General features: G+C 41.9%; 1 protein-coding gene across 3 annotated transcripts; it reads right to left on the minus strand.

Moving 5' to 3' along the window:
- Positions 1-5,878: 5,878 nt before the first annotated feature.
- On the minus strand, positions 5,879-16,181 carry ripk4 (receptor-interacting serine-threonine kinase 4). Of its 3 annotated transcripts, XM_030792803.1 has the most exons (9): positions 16,157-16,181; positions 15,881-16,050; positions 11,955-12,246; positions 10,680-10,828; positions 10,405-10,454; positions 9,217-9,375; positions 8,758-8,888; positions 7,654-7,891; positions 5,879-7,420 (listed from the first exon to the last, which is right to left on the minus strand). In XM_030792803.1, the coding sequence occupies exons 2-9, from the start codon at positions 16,030-16,032 to the stop codon at positions 6,141-6,143; spliced, it is 2,451 nt and encodes an 816-aa protein (XP_030648663.1). In that variant the 5' UTR covers positions 16,033-16,050; positions 16,157-16,181; the 3' UTR covers positions 5,879-6,140. The 3 variants fall into 3 exon arrangements, with proteins under 3 accessions (XP_030648663.1, XP_030648664.1, XP_030648662.1); XM_030792804.1 differs by having other exon boundaries at positions 7,654-7,878; positions 8,766-8,888; positions 15,881-16,181; XM_030792802.1 differs by having other exon boundaries at positions 15,881-16,181.
- Positions 16,182-17,213: the final 1,032 nt, after the last annotated feature.

The raw sequence follows: 17,213 nt of genomic DNA on the forward strand, positions 1-17,213 counted from the left end.
TTTCGAAATTACTGAATTGCCAATTTTAAACAAACCCCTCAACTAAATGATATGATGTCGAGATATGGAACGGAATACTTAAAGTATTCTAAAGTCACATTTTATGTACGATTAAGGTAATATCTTTCCTTTCAGCCGTGTGCAAAATGAAGACTTATAATCTTTATGTTAGGAAAAGAAGTCCTAATATACGATCACCATCAAAACGACAGATTCAATATTCAGTGTTTATCTCCGAGGGACACACACGGCCAACATGTTACCCAAGTTCAGTCCACATGGTTACCTCTACTTTCATGGTTGTAATCTCTAATGTAAATCGTGGAATTCTTTTTAACCTTTTTTATCAAATGCTGCTTCGTCTTCGGTGCTTCGTATTTTTGGTATTTTTCAATGGTAGAAACACGGTCTGTCCAGCACTTAATTTTCGCACATGAGATGGCACGTGGGGAATCCCCTTGGAGTTTTTCCCCTTCCAGTAACGTCACAAAATCCTTCAGCATTTTCATTTCTGCAATTTCTTTGACGCTTCATCCAACCGCACCGATTAGACAGCAGGCTGTGGAATAATCAGTTTTGTTTCGGATACTGGATAGAAAACAATACCAACAACAAAAATGCAATGAAAAAATAAATAAAAGCTATGTGACTGGCACTGATCATTGGTCATATTGCTATTATTGTTGATCTTCCGGAGGGAAAAAGCTCTCATGATATTTATGATATGGATAGAGTTTGATTTATCCTTTGTCTCAATTGGTGGTCCCACTTATTCTTGGATTGGAGCCCGCAATGCCTTTTATCCGTGAAAAGAACCTTTCTTATATTTGAATAGGAGCTCACCTCTTTGGGGAGTGAATGGGCCCTGCTATGTTGTGATGATTGAGCAGAAATTCTACTGAATGTACCTACTGAAGTATGTTGATGATTAAAACACCCAGTGAATCACATTTTAATTATGCTGAGTTTTGCATTTATCTCATGCCAGTTTCCTGTCATCAACAAACCTTTTCATCTGGCACTGAAATAAAGGCTCACTTGTCTATCCGCGCGTCTCATTAAGGACTAAACCAAAGACTGGAGAATAAGGTCAAAATATTCCACTGTATGACGTATTTATTAAACCCGATCAGAATTTATGTGTAGTTTTAAAGCCTCCGTCCCGGACAGAGTTAATGCTGAATTTGCCTCCAACATATCCGTAGACTTCCTCCACAAAAGCAAACACGGATGTTTCATTTTTTTCTGCAAGAAAGAAAGAAAGAATAAAGAAAGAAAGAAAGAAAGAAAGAAAGAAAAAGCTCATGAACATATTGGAACAATAGCTGCCTCGCTTTCGTCGTGCGGCAATATGCTTCTGGTGCCATCTTCTGGCTAGAAATTATGACTGACGTTTCCGGCTCAGAAATGGTTTTTGTCCTGGTCACAACTGCCGACAAGTTCCGTCAGGTTTCAACAAGGGACAAACACACTCTCCTGATTCCTTGATACTTTAATGAACATAGCATATGGTTATTTCTTGCTCAGAGCAACACAAGTATACATTATTCAAAGTTTTCAACTCAATTCAACTCAAAGATTACCACAAGGTGGTGCTAGAGAAGCCTATACCATGGTTTGATTCCAGGGAAATGCAATTCGCAGGAAAGAATGCAGTCATGTTTGATCATGCTGGGGACCTCTCACGACATGTTTTCTTCTAGACAGTAACTGTACATTCATGACACAACAGATTAGAAGAATTAAACAAACAATAACTTTTCACGAAGTACCATTAATTCTTACTCGTATTTCAAATTCTTACTTGTATTACAAAAAAAAAAAATCAATACGCATGTCAATTGTAAATTTAAAACGAAAGTAAGATTGTTATAATAAAACATAATGAAGTCAGATTATCCTTTTGAACTGAAACACCTCTCATATAACTCTTGGAAAGCCAACATCTGTCAGCATCCATGAACTTAATAGACTTAACAACCAAATTATCTTACTATATTCTGTAATTAAGAGCAATCAAAGACTCAGGCAACACAGTTCAACAAAAAAGTAGGAAGATAAGAGTGGACCAATAAACTTGAAAGAGCAATAAGCAAGAGGGAATGACCACAAAAAAAAAAAAAACTCTTCCCTTTTCCCTATCAATGAGTAACTTTCCATGAGGTCAACAAAGTACTTTTTTGTGTGTCCCACATCCAGTCATAAATCTGTACAAATCATCAGCACTCCCTCATCACTTACTCAGTGGCTGCTGACTGATCTATGCACGTTCCAGCTTGTCCCTCGCCTTCGGAGACACCGTCTCACATTCTGGAGAGACAGGTCTTACCAGTTTTGAAGACAAAATGAAGCCCCAAAATCTCTTGGCTCTAGTCTTCACGTTGCATCTGTTTGTGATAGCACCGTGCATGTCACACTCAAAGACAGTGAAACACTGTTTCTGGCCACACGGGCTGACCCGCGTTTTCCTTATTGGGAACCATACACTCGACTGTCAGTTCTCCGTGGTGATGTGTGCTTAGTCGCATTTTATTACGTCTTTTATAGATTTGAACTCTATGTTGCAAAACAAAAACATTTGCTGACATCATAATATAGCAGATCTGATTTGCCACATTGCATTATTCAAGACACAGCAACAATCACAAGGAGTTGAGAAATCCGTGACAGAGTGTCACTGACGAAAATCCATATCTCTATTCTAAACACTCACGCAATGGTAATCTATAAAATGGAGAACCTATTGGAACTAAATCAAACATGGGAGTAACGACGCCTGACAGCCAGTCATTTTACACTTTTAGTGAGTAAGTATACACCCACACCCACATAAAAACAAACCTGCCCAGGTGTTCAGGGTGTTATGTGTACAGCATGTAAAGAACCAGGAAGAAAGTGCTGTGCCTTTTGGATGCAATGTTTCTTTTCTTTCTTTTTTTTTTTCAGAAAAAGGGCTTGGTCTTTAAAATTTGAGGGATACAAGCCAAAATAAATCTTTGCAGGATTTTTCTTGAGTTGTGCGGGGCCAAGAGATTTTGTCACCAAAATATATTGCCATTAGATACGTAGAATTTGTGTTGACAGTTCAGAGCGCGGCCAGAATTTGATTTATTCTCGACTGCTGTGACCATTAAACTAAAACATGTTGGAACTAGAAATGGGAGTGATTTATTGTAAGGAAAGAGAAGACAGAATTTGCTACTTTAAATTAGGGTATGGGGGCAGCTGAAAAACTACAAAACAAATATACTACTGAAATACACTACTGAAATACACTACTGAAGCTAGTTTTTGTCATTCTGCTAAAGACATTATTTACTTTCAGAGCCTCATGGGGTTTGGTTCACCAAGCATATTATTTTGGAAAAGGCAGTCCAGATGGTCGAGCCAGTCATTTTGAGGAAGTAATTGCTGACATTAAGAAACGCTGGTTTGTGCATGAAAAACACCGCAGTCCTTTAGTGCTAAAAATGACTTATTCAAAAAGCTTCAGATGGACTGACCGATCTTGCCATTTGGACGAAAACAAACATTTTCTATGTAATAAATGTCAGTAACTGTGTCCTTCAACCAGGGATAGATTAATAGATTTATAAAAAATGTGGACAGATTCCACAGAAGTTCCCATACATGGTGAGTCTTTTCAAAAACCTGAAATGTCGCACATCCACAGCTAATGAACAGAATTTGGTGTCCTGGGTCCTAATGTGACACACACACACACAAAAAAGAAATAGTTTATTTTGCTGTTAGCGAGATGAGTATATTTTTATTTTCGGTCTTATCAAATTATTCCCTCGACATTTTGTTTAAACTAACAATTTAAATATTCAGCCAGTTTGTGTTCTGGAAGGAGCAAGGAAGGGAGGAAGCTTGTCTTTCAGGGGCCATCTGATTTCACTGACTCCAATGAAGAGATGTAATAAAAGGCAGTATTCAAATTTAGAACCATGGCAATAGGCTTGAAAATCATATGTAAATATTTTCATTGAGTATTTAAGTTACGTTATGAAATATCACACATAGGAGGGGCAGCACCAAAAAGCCAGGCATTGTGCTCCTCAGCTTTCACATCTATCAAGTCAGCACCTTTTTGCTTGACCTCTATAGTGTGAGGGCACCCTACTGCATATAGGGGTGGCTTAGGGACAAGGTATGAACCCCCTTTGACCTCAGCCAGTCACATCTCTGGAGGATACAATGAAGTTCTACCAGTTCTGCCTATAGGATGAACATAAGCACTCACCCACACAGCACCACTGCATGGGTTATTACCTTAGATTACAGGTTTTCAATCAACGGTTTGTGGCAGTACTGTAGGCGAGGGGTGGGCCGGATCGTGAATGGAAATGTCAACGTGAAATTCAATTCACTTCATTTAAATCTCACTTGAAGAAAACAATTTGGGTTGAAGGGTTCATTTGGCAAAAAAAAGGTCGAATACCCCTCTCTTAGATGATGGAGACTCTGTTCAGTACTTAGCAGATACTTAGCAGAAGTCTCTGAATTGTGTCTCTGTCTCACGTGAGGGTGCTGGGCTGGATTTCTGACATGATCTGGAAAACCCTGGCTGTTAAAGTGACTAATTTGTTGGAGAATATTAACACCTTCTCTCTGGTCGAGAGGAAGGAGAAAATCCACTGTGTTGTCACCAGACCTCTGACTATGGTTTTAGATACATGCGATATTTTTCATTCATTTTGATCAGTTAAATATCTGAGTGAAAAAAGGAAAACAGATAACAATGTAATTAGAATTGGCTATATTTTTGTCCCAGTCCATATGGTTAGTGCTACATAGAAAGTTCGGGATAGTTTTGTTTATTTATAATGTGTAAAAGAACAGTCAGCTCAGTTTATATATATAAGTAATGTACTTTACTTTTCCATCAAATACAAAAAGTGAAACTGTGCAAACACTGACTACATGATCAACAACATTTATATACAAAAAAAGACAATATAGCTTTATGAAAAAAAGGATGTCAGAGACTCTTTGAATATCAGAAACAGAGAATAGTTTTATGCTTAATGTGACTGAGAGTTCAGTGCAATCGCAACAAACTCAATCAACCACACACACACACACACACACACGCACATGCACACACACACGCGCACGCACATGCATGCACACACACACACACACACGCACGCACGCAGCAACAAAACCTCTCAGTAAGCAGAGTTCACAAGTCAATTAAACTCCAAAAAGAAAAAAAAAAAAGTACCTAAACTCAAGCATATAACTGGCTCTGGTTGTTCTGCTGGTGCTTCACAGTTCTAACGTAGCATGTTATGAAAGCCACAGTCATCCTGGCGTCGGGGAAGGCATAGCACCGCGGTTTCAACAGTGATGAAAAGATTAGGCCGGGTCTGATGAATTACTCAACAGCCCGAAAGTGAAGGCACATTATCGCTCTCCTCTTATTTCCATCTCAACCATCACCTGTGATCCCCCCCAGGGGCCGTTCCCATGGAATGAGCCAAATGCTTTCATACATCATGTCTGTCAGGATAAAACCAAGCTCTCATAATGAAAGGATTAGCTTTAACATCATTACAAAGAGCTAAAAATCACTACCTGGCACGTGGGGGGGTGGGGGGTTGCCCTCACGACAGTACGGGCACTGTGAAGAATGTTGATTCATGAAACTCAGCATGAACAACGTGTTTGCCTGTTTCATCTTCAGCAAAATTTGAGCTGGGCCTATTCAAAGATTTCTCAATCTAATATTATACTTAGAGACAGCGGCTACATCATCTGTCATAGGTCTGGTAACAATGAGTCAAATAATGAATAACAATCTTGACAGGTCAAAGTTACTTAAGATAACATATTTGGAAGAACTTGAAAAGGAAAACAAAAAAAACAGTTCATTTCTTTTTCTATGTACAGTGTAAATGTATATACATGAATGTTTGTCCAATCAGAGAACATTTTTAATATATTGGAAAAAGGCTTGTACCCAAGCCCAAAGCACCTAAAGATAACAATATGAATTACATGTTGCCTGCCATGACCAAATTACATTATATACATAAAGTCACACAGAATAGCTGGCTCTGTGATTCTCCCCTCTACACCTTGCCCTGTATCAGAGTCCATTCTTAACAAGATTCTACAATTAACCTCCTCTTTCAGCAGGGTGCAGACGCACAAAGAGAATTGGTTGCGTCCTGTGGGGGGTCATTGGCTTCATGCTCTGTCAGTTTCAGGATGACCACCTTTCTCTGGAGCCGTTTGATGCTGTTTGAGTTTTGTCTCTCCTCGTCGGCTCCCAGAGCGTTTTCGGTGGCGGAGCCGGGAGAGAGAGGAGAGAGAGGAGCAGGCTCCGCGCCGTGACCTAGCAGCAGGCAGATAACGTCCGTGTAGCCCCCTTGCACGGCCAGGTGAAGCGGAGAGAAACCGCTCTCGTCCTGCATGTGGGCCGCCTGAGGGAAACTACCGAGCAGCTCTTTGATGACCTCACAGTGACCTCCGTCCGCAGCCAGGTGGCAAGCGGTGCGAAGGGCGCGGTTGGCGCTGCGTGGATCCGCGCCCTCTTCCAAAAGCATTCTGACCGTGGGCAAGTGTCCGTTCTGAGCGGCGAGGTGCAGGGCGGTGCAGCCCTGGTTGGTCCTGGCTTGGATGTCTGCTCCGTGTTTCACCAGGAGTCGCGAGGTGCTGGTGTGGCCAGTCTCGGCAGCCACGTGCAGGGGACTGTGCAGGCCGTCGGAGGTCAGGTGGACGTTTGCGCCCAGCTCCACCAGGATACGCGCCACACGATATTGGCCCCTCTGGGATGCCAGGTGCAACGGGGTCCGTCCGTCCGCCGTCTGCCCGTCCACGTCGGCGCCCGCCTGTTTCACCAGGAGCTTCACGATTCCCAGGTGGCCTTTCCAAGCAGCCAGGTGCAGGGCGGTCCAGTCGTCTTTCCCGCGCACGCGCACGTCGGCCCCGCGACTCAAAAGCACCCTCACCACGTTCTCCTGGCCGTGGTGGCAGGCAATGTGCGTTGGCGTGCGACCCTGGGAATCCGCTTCGTTGATGGAAGCGTTGCGGTCCAGAAGCAGACGGGTCAGCGCCTCGTCCCCGTTCTGGGCCGCAAAGTGCAACGGCGTGTACTGGTCCTCGTCTTTGGCGTTGACGTTGGTCGTCTTGCGGCTCAGCAGAATTTCGGCCACGCCTTTCAGCTTCTTTTCGGCAGCTAAGTGGAGGGGGGTTGCGCCACGGGCGTTGGGGAGGTTGGGGTTGCAGTTGTTTAGCAACAGGAACTTGATGGCCTCCTCATTGGCCAGGCTCACAGCGTAGTGAAGCAGACTCCCTCCGCCCTCCAAAAGCAGGTCGACGTCCTGGGGCTGCAGGATCTTCATCAGTTTGGCTATGTCCTCTGTGCGAATAGCCTCACACAGTTTCTTTCGCTGCAGGTCACATGAGTCTAAACAGCACAGAGACAGAACAAACAAACAAACAATGAAAAAACCTGAGCTAGGGTGGTGGAAAATCCATTATTCTTTTACATACAACACAACTAACGTTTGGAGTGCTCAAGTGACTAGTTCACTTTTCAGAAAGTATCCCTCTGTTCTTCTGATGTATGTGCAGTTTTGAGGTCCGTAGGTTTTCTAAAATGAATCGAAGTCAAAAGGCTCTTATCTTATCGAATCTTACCATTGGAGGCGTTTTCCTTTTCGAAGGACAGGGTTATGGACCCCTGGGAGGAAAAGGCTGAGTCTACAGAAGAGATCCCTGACAACCTCTTGCTGGTGTTGTCCTTACACTGGGAGTAGTCTTCCTTCACCCGGTCGAAGCTGCGAGATATGCCTGAGTCAATCTGACTCAGCAGCTCTGACAGACTGTAGTCTTTCTCCGGTAACATGGCCGACTTTGGCCTCACTGGTTTTTGTTCCTGCGTGGGCAAAGTGCAGCGACAGTCTTAATTAAACAGAATTTCATTTGTCATCTGTTGAAGTAGAAGCAACAACAACAACAAAAAACCCTCTGCACAAACTGAAATTTTCTGATAGCTACACACAGCTTGAATGAAATAGGCACTTCTCACGCGAATGGTTCAAAATAAATTCAACAAAAAAACAAAGCCATTCGAGTGAAAATTCTACAGCATGACTCAGGGACAGATATGGAGTGCAGGCTGGTTAATGAATCACTGGCCACAGACCATAACACACGCTTCAGTTTACATCATTTCTCATAAACGGACAACCAGGTATTCCCCTAAAGGAGCAGTAGTTAAACAATGCAACCGGACAGCATTCTCCATCTGAACTAAAATACTGTTGCAGACATACATAAAAAGAAAAAAATCCATTGTACGTGCTTCCTGAGCACCACAACAAATTCCAAAGTGTTGCTTAATGACTGAAGTACAATAGTGTGACAGTCACATCTCAGACATTTCATCACTCATCTACGAGGGTTTATGGAACATGAAGACAACAGAGTGTTCATTCACAACACACCGTTTCCTGACTCTCCAGTCAAGCGCTGAGATCGATAACTTGCTGATTCATGGTTGATACATGGCTGATAAGTGATTTTAAGAAGAACTCTCAGAAGTGCCGTACAAGAGGTGGAAATGAGGTTTTGGATATTAGGATATTTAGATAAAGGAAAATGTTAAGGATTGGGGGGGGGGGGGGGGGGCGATGGCAAGGATATTTTTGATAAATAAAAGGAGGAATAAATGATTAACAGAGAGGGAAGCGAAGGAGGTGAGAAATGAAAAAAAGTGTTACTGGTGTGTTCTGGTTGTACCTGATCACCGGGTCCTGGGGCCTTGCAGGAGTTGCAAGGTTCTGGTTCTGGTTCTGGGTCTGGTTCAGATACCGATGCTCTAGATTCCTCCTGAGGTTTGGAGCACAGATCCTCAGCCTCTGATGTGATATCTGTGGAGAAAGAGAAAGGTTCTTTTATGATGTCAGACTCATACTTAAAACGATGCTCTTTCCCTTGCGGTGGTGTTACCAAAATAAAATAAATTCACTTTTTACGCATTCATCCCGACTTTAGCAAGACACCAGAACACAAAGACTGTTTTTGACAGAGTCAACATCGCTTTAAAGCTGCTGTTTTAAACAGCTTAAACATATAATACGCCTTTTCTGTGACATGTTATCACTGCTTGTCGTTCAGCGTCATAAACCGTGACACAGGTAGTGTTCAATGTCACTGCCGTTACAGCCTGATAACTGACAAAGGGAACCAAGCGCTCACCTTGAAAACTGGGCCTGGCCTCAGGTGAATGTGCCCAGCACTTCTGCATGAGGGCCAGGAAGCCTGCGCAGGCCTGGGGACGACTGCGGGGTATGGAGCTCAGCTCCGGACGAGCCCCTCTCACTACTTTCACCATGATGTGCAAGATGTTGTTCTCTCCTGTGGGTCAGAAAGCAAATAAAAAAAAAAAAAAGAAGATCGTTTATGAACAAATTATGATGCCTCCTGCACCGGTCTTCGCAAACTTAGTTATGTATCGCTGAAAAACGAGACAACGAAATTCCCGCGTTTCACGGATAGACAAGAAAACGTGATTTTGACTGGATTAGAAGAGATTTAAGCAGATTAGAAAAGATTTGGGGAGAATACTGATAAACTTTTGTCAACACAGAAAAAACTTTTCTTTACTTTTACTCTCTTTTCTTTTCTTTACATCGGGGACAATATGGGTTGGTGATATAAATCAGACATATTTATGTAATTTTATCTTTAATTGTAACAATAAGACACTATAAAGAAATTTGATATGGTGGGTTAGGTCTCAGGTGCCATCCTAGCTTTAACTGCTAATTATGTGTTTTTTGCTTTGATTACTGTTTTTTTTTTCTTAACTCTTGTAACAAATTGCTCTAACCGCCACTATGGAAAGTGATATTCATGGGAAAAATTCTCCATCTGCCAGCCTGCCCTTGTCGACCGGCCGTGGAATCTAACAGGTAAACAAACACAGCCCTCACGAGCAAATGCCTTCAGATACGTCCACCTGGCATGCAAGCCATCATTTTACTTCATTTCAGCTGAATAGAACTATCTAGGTGAGCAAGTGCAGTAAGTAAATATTTACTCAAAAGCCAAGACTTTAAAAGATTCGTTTAAGCGGGAAGAAAACTCTGAAATGTAAGTGTGTCACCTTCCAGTGAGCTGAAGATGGATTTTGCACACGTGGCGTAGTGCCAAAAAACAGAATAATCGTGCCTGGATCATACAGACTACTGAATGCATAAACTCACGCTGTGTTCTAATAAGTCTCACATACTCTGTCTACTCAAGAGAAATGTGTTTTTTTCACCCAAAATTCTCAATGTCACTATGAAAAAGGCCAGGGCTCAAAAAAAGAACAAAACAAACAAAGCAAAACAAAACAAAAAAAAACCAAACAAACAAAAAAACGACTTTCTGACGTCTTACCTTGATATGGCTTCTTCTGTGTAAGAATTCCCCAGATGACGATTGAAAAACTAGAACGAGATAAAAAAAAAAAAAAGCAAAAGTTAGACAATTCTGTTCGATTTGATTAAGGACACCAATCTTACTTGAAACGTGTTTTGTCTGAACTACACATTGAAAACAGAATAATCCAAAACGTCAAACAGATGACATGACCACAAAACAAAAAAGTATAGAAAAGCACGGTGACTTAAGTATCTCACACTGAAGCCAAACGCCTGAAAAACGAGGCCTACCTGTACACATCATGCTTGGTGTCAGAGATCCTGTCTTTCTCAATGATTCTCTCTGGGGGAAGATAAGCAATGGTGCCGCAGAATCCATCACGGCTAATATCATCGTTCCTGGATAAGCCGTTCCACCTCGCCAGACCGAAGTCAGAGATCTATGGAAAGGAGGGAGAGGAAGATTCGATTAAGGAACTATAGCCTTTGACTTAGGGTTTCCATTTGGCACGAAGGATGAGTCACTGAAGTGAGATGGGAAATGCATTGAATAAAACAATCAAATGCATTACAATTATTGCAATACCGCTGAATCATCTGAAATTTGAATGTCAAAGCACTTTGGAGAATACGGGTTGAGAAGGGCTTGCGTGCAGAGGGTGTAAAGTGTAGTTCCAGGCAGGCAAGCTGTGAAGTGCCATACCCCGCGGGTGCCAGGTGAGCTGGATGGGGCCCCTGGCTGTCTGGCTGATGTGGGCGGGTTCGCGCCAGTCAACAGAGCCGGAGATCGGCCTGTTCGGACTGGCCCGGGCTACATGTTTACATTTAGCTTTTTCAATACAGCCCAGTGAGTTCCCACCCCTCCTCCTGCCCTTCCATTACTCATCCATATGGAGGTTGGATATAAATGGGATAATCCCTGGGAAAAACTTTTTGCCCTCAAGGCATTTTCAAAATAAAAAAATTATGAACTCCACGAAGGAAAAACGACACCCATCACCCTTCCCATGAAAGCTTGCGAAATCTTTTTAGGATCTCCAGGAAGACATGATCTGAAGCTGTTTGACAACTCAGAACATGAAAACAACACTGGGGGATTCATTTCAAATTTTTTAATCTTTTTACCTTCGGCTCTTTTACATTGGTTAAAAACGATCGACTCCATTTTATCAGTATTTTATAGACTAAGGTCCACAGGCACCTTTACTATATATCATTGGCACCTGTTAAAGAGCGTGTCATTCTAGCAGACCGGAAACAGTTACCGTGTTCGTAAGAAAACCATATCAAGTTGAACATGAACTGCCCACATCCATACAGACAAAGCCTGTCTCTCATAGCAGAGGTTTCCGTCATGCCTGTGGAGGTGCTTCCTGTTAGGTTTCTCCCTTCTACAACACGCCTGCCTCAGCTAATCAAGGGCTTGACAACTGAGCAGAATGAAGTGTGTTAGAGCAGGAAAAGATCTAGAAAGTGCAGTGCCGTGGGCCTCCAGAAACAAGGCTGAGAAACGTCGTCATACGAGATTCAGAACTTTTAGTTGAAACGTCGCCGTCTGAGGCTCACCTTGACGTGGTAATGTGCATCCAACAGGATGTTAGCAGGTTTTAGGTCCAGGTGGAGCAAGGGCGGGTTCATGCAGTGTAAGAAGTTCATGCCCACCGCTGTCTCGTGGATGATGCGGAAACGCAGTTCCCACGGTAGCGGTTCGGAGGCGAGCAGCGTCTCCAGGGAACCTGTCTCCATGTACTCCATCACAAGGCCTTGAGGGTCCTCGCAGATTCCATATACAGGAAGGATGTAGCGAAACTTAGCTGCCTCCATCTTTTTAGCCTCCTCCAAAAGCTCTGTGCGTTCTCTGTAGTGATCAGAATACCATAGTGAAATTAGATTAAGTGAAGAAATATCTGTAGAAGAACATATAGTTAAATTTACAGAGGAGTGTGCTGGTGGTTTAGCTGAGTAATTTATGACTTCACTTGTGTTGGGGGGGGGGGGGGGGGGGGGGGGGGGGGGGGTTGTCAGTCATTAACAACGCAAGCTGCTGAGCTAAGTCTTTGTCAGGAGGAGGGAGCTGAAATTATCTCTTAGCTCTTATACGAGTCTCAGAAGAATCAATAAAAGTGTCACTGTCTACAACAAACAGAATTCATTCTGCATATACACCTTTACTTTTCCAAACCTGTTATCACTTATCATTTGCCTCAGTCATACTCCTGGAGGTATTTAGACAACAATTAACATTGCATCACTGGAAGGAAAATTCTCTCCTAAATATGAATGTGCATCCTGAAAATTGTTGAAATAGCTTTCACTCAAATATCATTGGAGGAAAAAAAAAAAAAACAGGTGTAAATCAATGAGTGTCCACTGGGTATTTGGTGACTTTTCGAGGACAAAGGCCCTTAGGTATGTCCTGTTTGTTTGGAGGGTTTGCTCTGGTCAGAAGTAGACATTAATAGAATTCCAGAGACAGTCTGCCAAGCATGAGCAGGTCTCTTGTTCCCAGCAGACTTACACAACCTTTGCACAATTTTCTCTATCAGTGTTAGCCCAATAAAAGCGCTCATATGGCGTAACCTCTTAAATGACCTCGCAGAGGACATGACAAGGGGAACGCTAAGCCGAGTCTGTCTACTCTGTTATGAGCGTGCGTATCTGAAAACCTAGCGGATAGAATTTCATACAGACGCTCACATGATAACTTAAGAGTGATGTCAGTGGGGATAAGAGTGAAATAACTCATGCAAAGCATTTGTGCATGACTCTGTTTAGCACTGTTACCATGAAAATACTGCTGTGCTAGCAGCTTTTCACTCATCTTTCAAAACCACGCATTTCAGAAAAGAACATGATCTGATGAAGGAAAAAAAAAAAATCACAGAAAAGCACAATATATTTACAATGTTCATAAATCTATGTAATGGATATTTTTTTTTGGAAACTGGTTGGACAGCATCCACTGATTAATAGACAGTAAATGCTATTTCTTTGGCAGGATTCCAGAAGGTAAATACTTTATACTCCGTTGTACCTAACTCGCGAATACTTGAGAAGACGAAATTTGATAAGGGTGAAGACTCCTCGGAATGCTGAAAGCTACACTAAAAGGAATAAAGAGTCAGGGACAAAGTGAGGATAAGGAAAGGAAAGAAAGAGAGATGGAGAGGTGTTCCGTGCTCAGTACCAGACAATGGCTCTTCGTTTAAAAAAAAAAAAAACCAACCCAGTTAGACTGGCTCAGCCACTTTGTGCAGTCCCATCAGACAAAGCAAGCATTGGGAGTTTACAGACCGTTTTGGGGGGAGCAGGCAAATGAAAATGTATTTACCCTGCAGATGCAGGGGACTGATGGCCTGTTTTGATAAGGGTCAGTGGAGGTTATATTGACCAGGCTTATCCTACAAAGATCCTATAATGTTCTTTTTTTTTTTTTTTTTGAAACAGTTGACGTAAATTCGCTTTTAAATGTTATAAGGTGAACAATTCGCAAGGGTGATGATAAACACTAAGCAAACTACCGGGTGAAAGATTAAATCAGGAGGGCCGACGTAACTTCATGTGACATCGGCGGAAAAATAGAGTTGTTTGCACGTAACTTAAAAGCACTTCTCATTTCTCAGAAGTGCCGATCCCAACCAATAACCTTCCTGGTTTACCATGTGTTTACCTAGTTGGCCAAACATGTTTCTTTTTCTTTTTTTTATCAGACAGGAAGAGGAGTTCAGAGCAAATCACATCCTGTTTGTCCTGTCTCGAGGACAAAAAAAAAAAAAAGGTTAGTCAGACAAGATAACTGATTCTCGCAATTAACATCGACGGACACCTATCATGTCAAAAGTCACAGATATGACGCTTAGGCGTGGTGTGCCACCTGGTCAGCCACTGCCCCAAGACGGATAACTCATAGTGTAAGAGGATGTTCATGCTAACCTAACACAGTAAAAAGGGAAGCGGTGATGTGGTATAGCTTCATTTAGTTCCATATAATAACAGTCTCCTCAAATACTGGCATTATCAATTAAATGCGCAACTATATTAGTTGTAGACACCAAAATCAAGCTAAAAGTTACAGAAAAAGAAAGCTTTAAAATAAAGGCCTTAAAAAGAAACACATATAAAAATATAAAAGCGGAGGTTGACAGTTAAGTGGTGGATAAATGGATTTGCATGATGTGTTCATGGTACAGACTTCAAAATAAATAAATACATGAGAAAAAAAATAAAACCACTGCAAAATCTGTGTCTCTAGAACCTTCCACTCTAAAACAAGCAGGTACGTACTCTGTCTCTGAGAGACACAGCGGCTTCCAGGTGGGACTGACTAAGAGCGAAGACATGTCCACAAAGAGACAGGCGTGTGCTTTAAACAGAGGTGGGAACATTTTGCGGAACTCAGATCAACATGATTACTGTTCCCTAAACACACACACACACAGACGACAGACAGGTAAAGGCTAAGCTACGTGAATAAAGTGTATATCAACCATTCAGATAACATCGAGATCACAGAACTACGGCAGCACCTGACTAGACGCACGTAAAGATGGCTCAGCCTTTCATGAGCATGGACTTGCACAAATCAAATGAGTCAGAATTACACACCACATAAATTATGTGAGTGTGTGTGTGTGTGTGTGTGTGTGTGTTTTTCCCCTTTGGGTTGAGTTGTTCATTTCCAGCACAACACAGTATACATGCATGTATGTGTAACATATAATAAAAAAAAAAACATAGAGATGTTTCTTAGAAAGTCCAAACTATACTGTGTTTTCATTATTCTAAAGGGTAAAGGTTAAGACATGCACTGAACATGAGTAGGCATGACAAAGCGGTGCTTGTGGAGTCTTGCTGGAGGCTTTGATATAGATATTAGTGGATACCTCCTGGTGGGTTCCATTTTACATCAGTTTAGTGAGTCAGCAGTGTATGTTTATGGAGCAGATTTACTAAGAACCAAATTGGTTTTGGAGTCATTTGACACATAGTCATGTCCCAAGGCAATACAACATCAGTGAACATTTAACATTCAAGTAAGGAACTGTGATTTTCAAACGTTCTCACTTAAGCACATAGTGAGTTTACAAAAGAATTTGGAAACCATTATTTCATCAGTCTCATGGTGATATAAAACTATTTTTAGCAATGAGTCAGGAGTTGTGCCAAAGTACAGTTACTGTGTCTTCAATCCTCACTTTCTGTTACATAAGCTGTTTTAAAAAAGAATGTGTCTCATTTTCTAGAATTTTCAAGTACCTCACAACCAGGCTGATATGACATGAGGTTACATGATTCCATATCACAAAAACAAACTCTTTCCCTTGCCCCGCAACAGATAGGTTATCTAACTCCACTAACTACTTTCTTTTTACACACTCTCTCCCACACGCACACATATACAGAGACACACTGTTACGCTCTCACATACACAATGTTCTTCTTCAAGTCTAAGCGGCGAGAGAGAAGAAGGAACATGTAAAAGAGCAGCTTACTTTTCATCCATATGAAGGCTTGGAGGGCACTTGATGGCCAGCCATGTTTTCCATTGGACGTGTCGTACTTTGTATACTTGTCCGAATCCACCGGAGCCTATCTTTTCCCAGCTGCCAAACTCAGACGAGTCAAAGGTCCTCAAAAGCCCCATTCTTCCTGGGGAATTCTCCTGAACATCCATTTTGAAAAAATACTACTGGTTTATTGGTGTTAAAATCCTCTTTTTCTCCCTTTTGATTTAATTCAACATTAACACTAGCTGAACACCCACACACCTGGTTCCACTGAGTTCTTCCTTGTTTTTTTCCCCCTCTGTGTGTCAGACTAACTTCTGTCTGGCCCTTCCCTCCAGCCAGGTATAAGAAGGCGGGGCCTAAGCTAGTGACATCATTTCCTGAATCTGCCAGACAGTGTTAAGCCACTCCTGAGAATGTTTAGTAATCTTTGTCCCTTCTCCACTGTCCCTCTCTAAGCCTGAAGCACAGGTCTTCTCGTCTTTCTTCTGTAAACTATGGACAACACATACAAAAAAAACCAAAAAACCCCCACTGCAATTCAACCTTAATGGAATGCGAGCTATCAGAAGGAGCCCCTCATTCTCCAAGATCACCGCGCATCTCCAAATACCCTCAGACTCCCTCGGGAGTGAAAAAAAAAACCCTTCCCTGGCATTGTTTAAGAATGACTCGTCATGTGATACAGCAAAAATGACCCTAGTGAGGAATGTGCGCATTCACCTCTGAATCACACTAACCCCATTCATTACTAAAGTTACACAGGTCTGAAACATATAGTAGGATTAACAAGGTCATTCGTGTAAGCATTAGACCAAACCTTAGTGTCTGATGCTGAACACACTAAGTGAGATTTTGATCTTTGATATATATATATACATATATATAAAAAATACACTTTAATACTCAAATGCAGCAGTAAAACATATACCTGTTCCTCCATTTATTTCACAAATCACAAGTTGTTTTTATTTTCTCTACTTTTCTTGTGAATTTTTGGCTGCTTATGTTAAGAAGTGATAAAAACCAAACAACAAAAACAAAAGTGATTACAAAATTTCCACGTGAAAAACAATTGCTGAATGGATCTAACGGGAGTTGCCTGTAAAGAGTAACAACTCATTCCTTTTGAAATGCATCTGAGAAATAGACGTGACACCTGCTGTCCACACTTCAAGGCAAAAGCCCATAGAATTCAAAGTTACAACGGTAAGGTACTAACTGTTCATGTAAACAGCAGCTGAGGGTGTGGACCCAAAATTAGCAAAACCGTTTTAGGTGACAATGCTGTTCTCTGCATACACAGAGATGGGGCGGG

The sequence above is a fragment of the Chanos chanos genome, chromosome 15 (assembly GCF_902362185.1).
Source record: "Chanos chanos chromosome 15, fChaCha1.1, whole genome shotgun sequence".
Classification (NCBI taxonomy): Eukaryota; Metazoa; Chordata; class Actinopteri; order Gonorynchiformes; family Chanidae; genus Chanos; species Chanos chanos.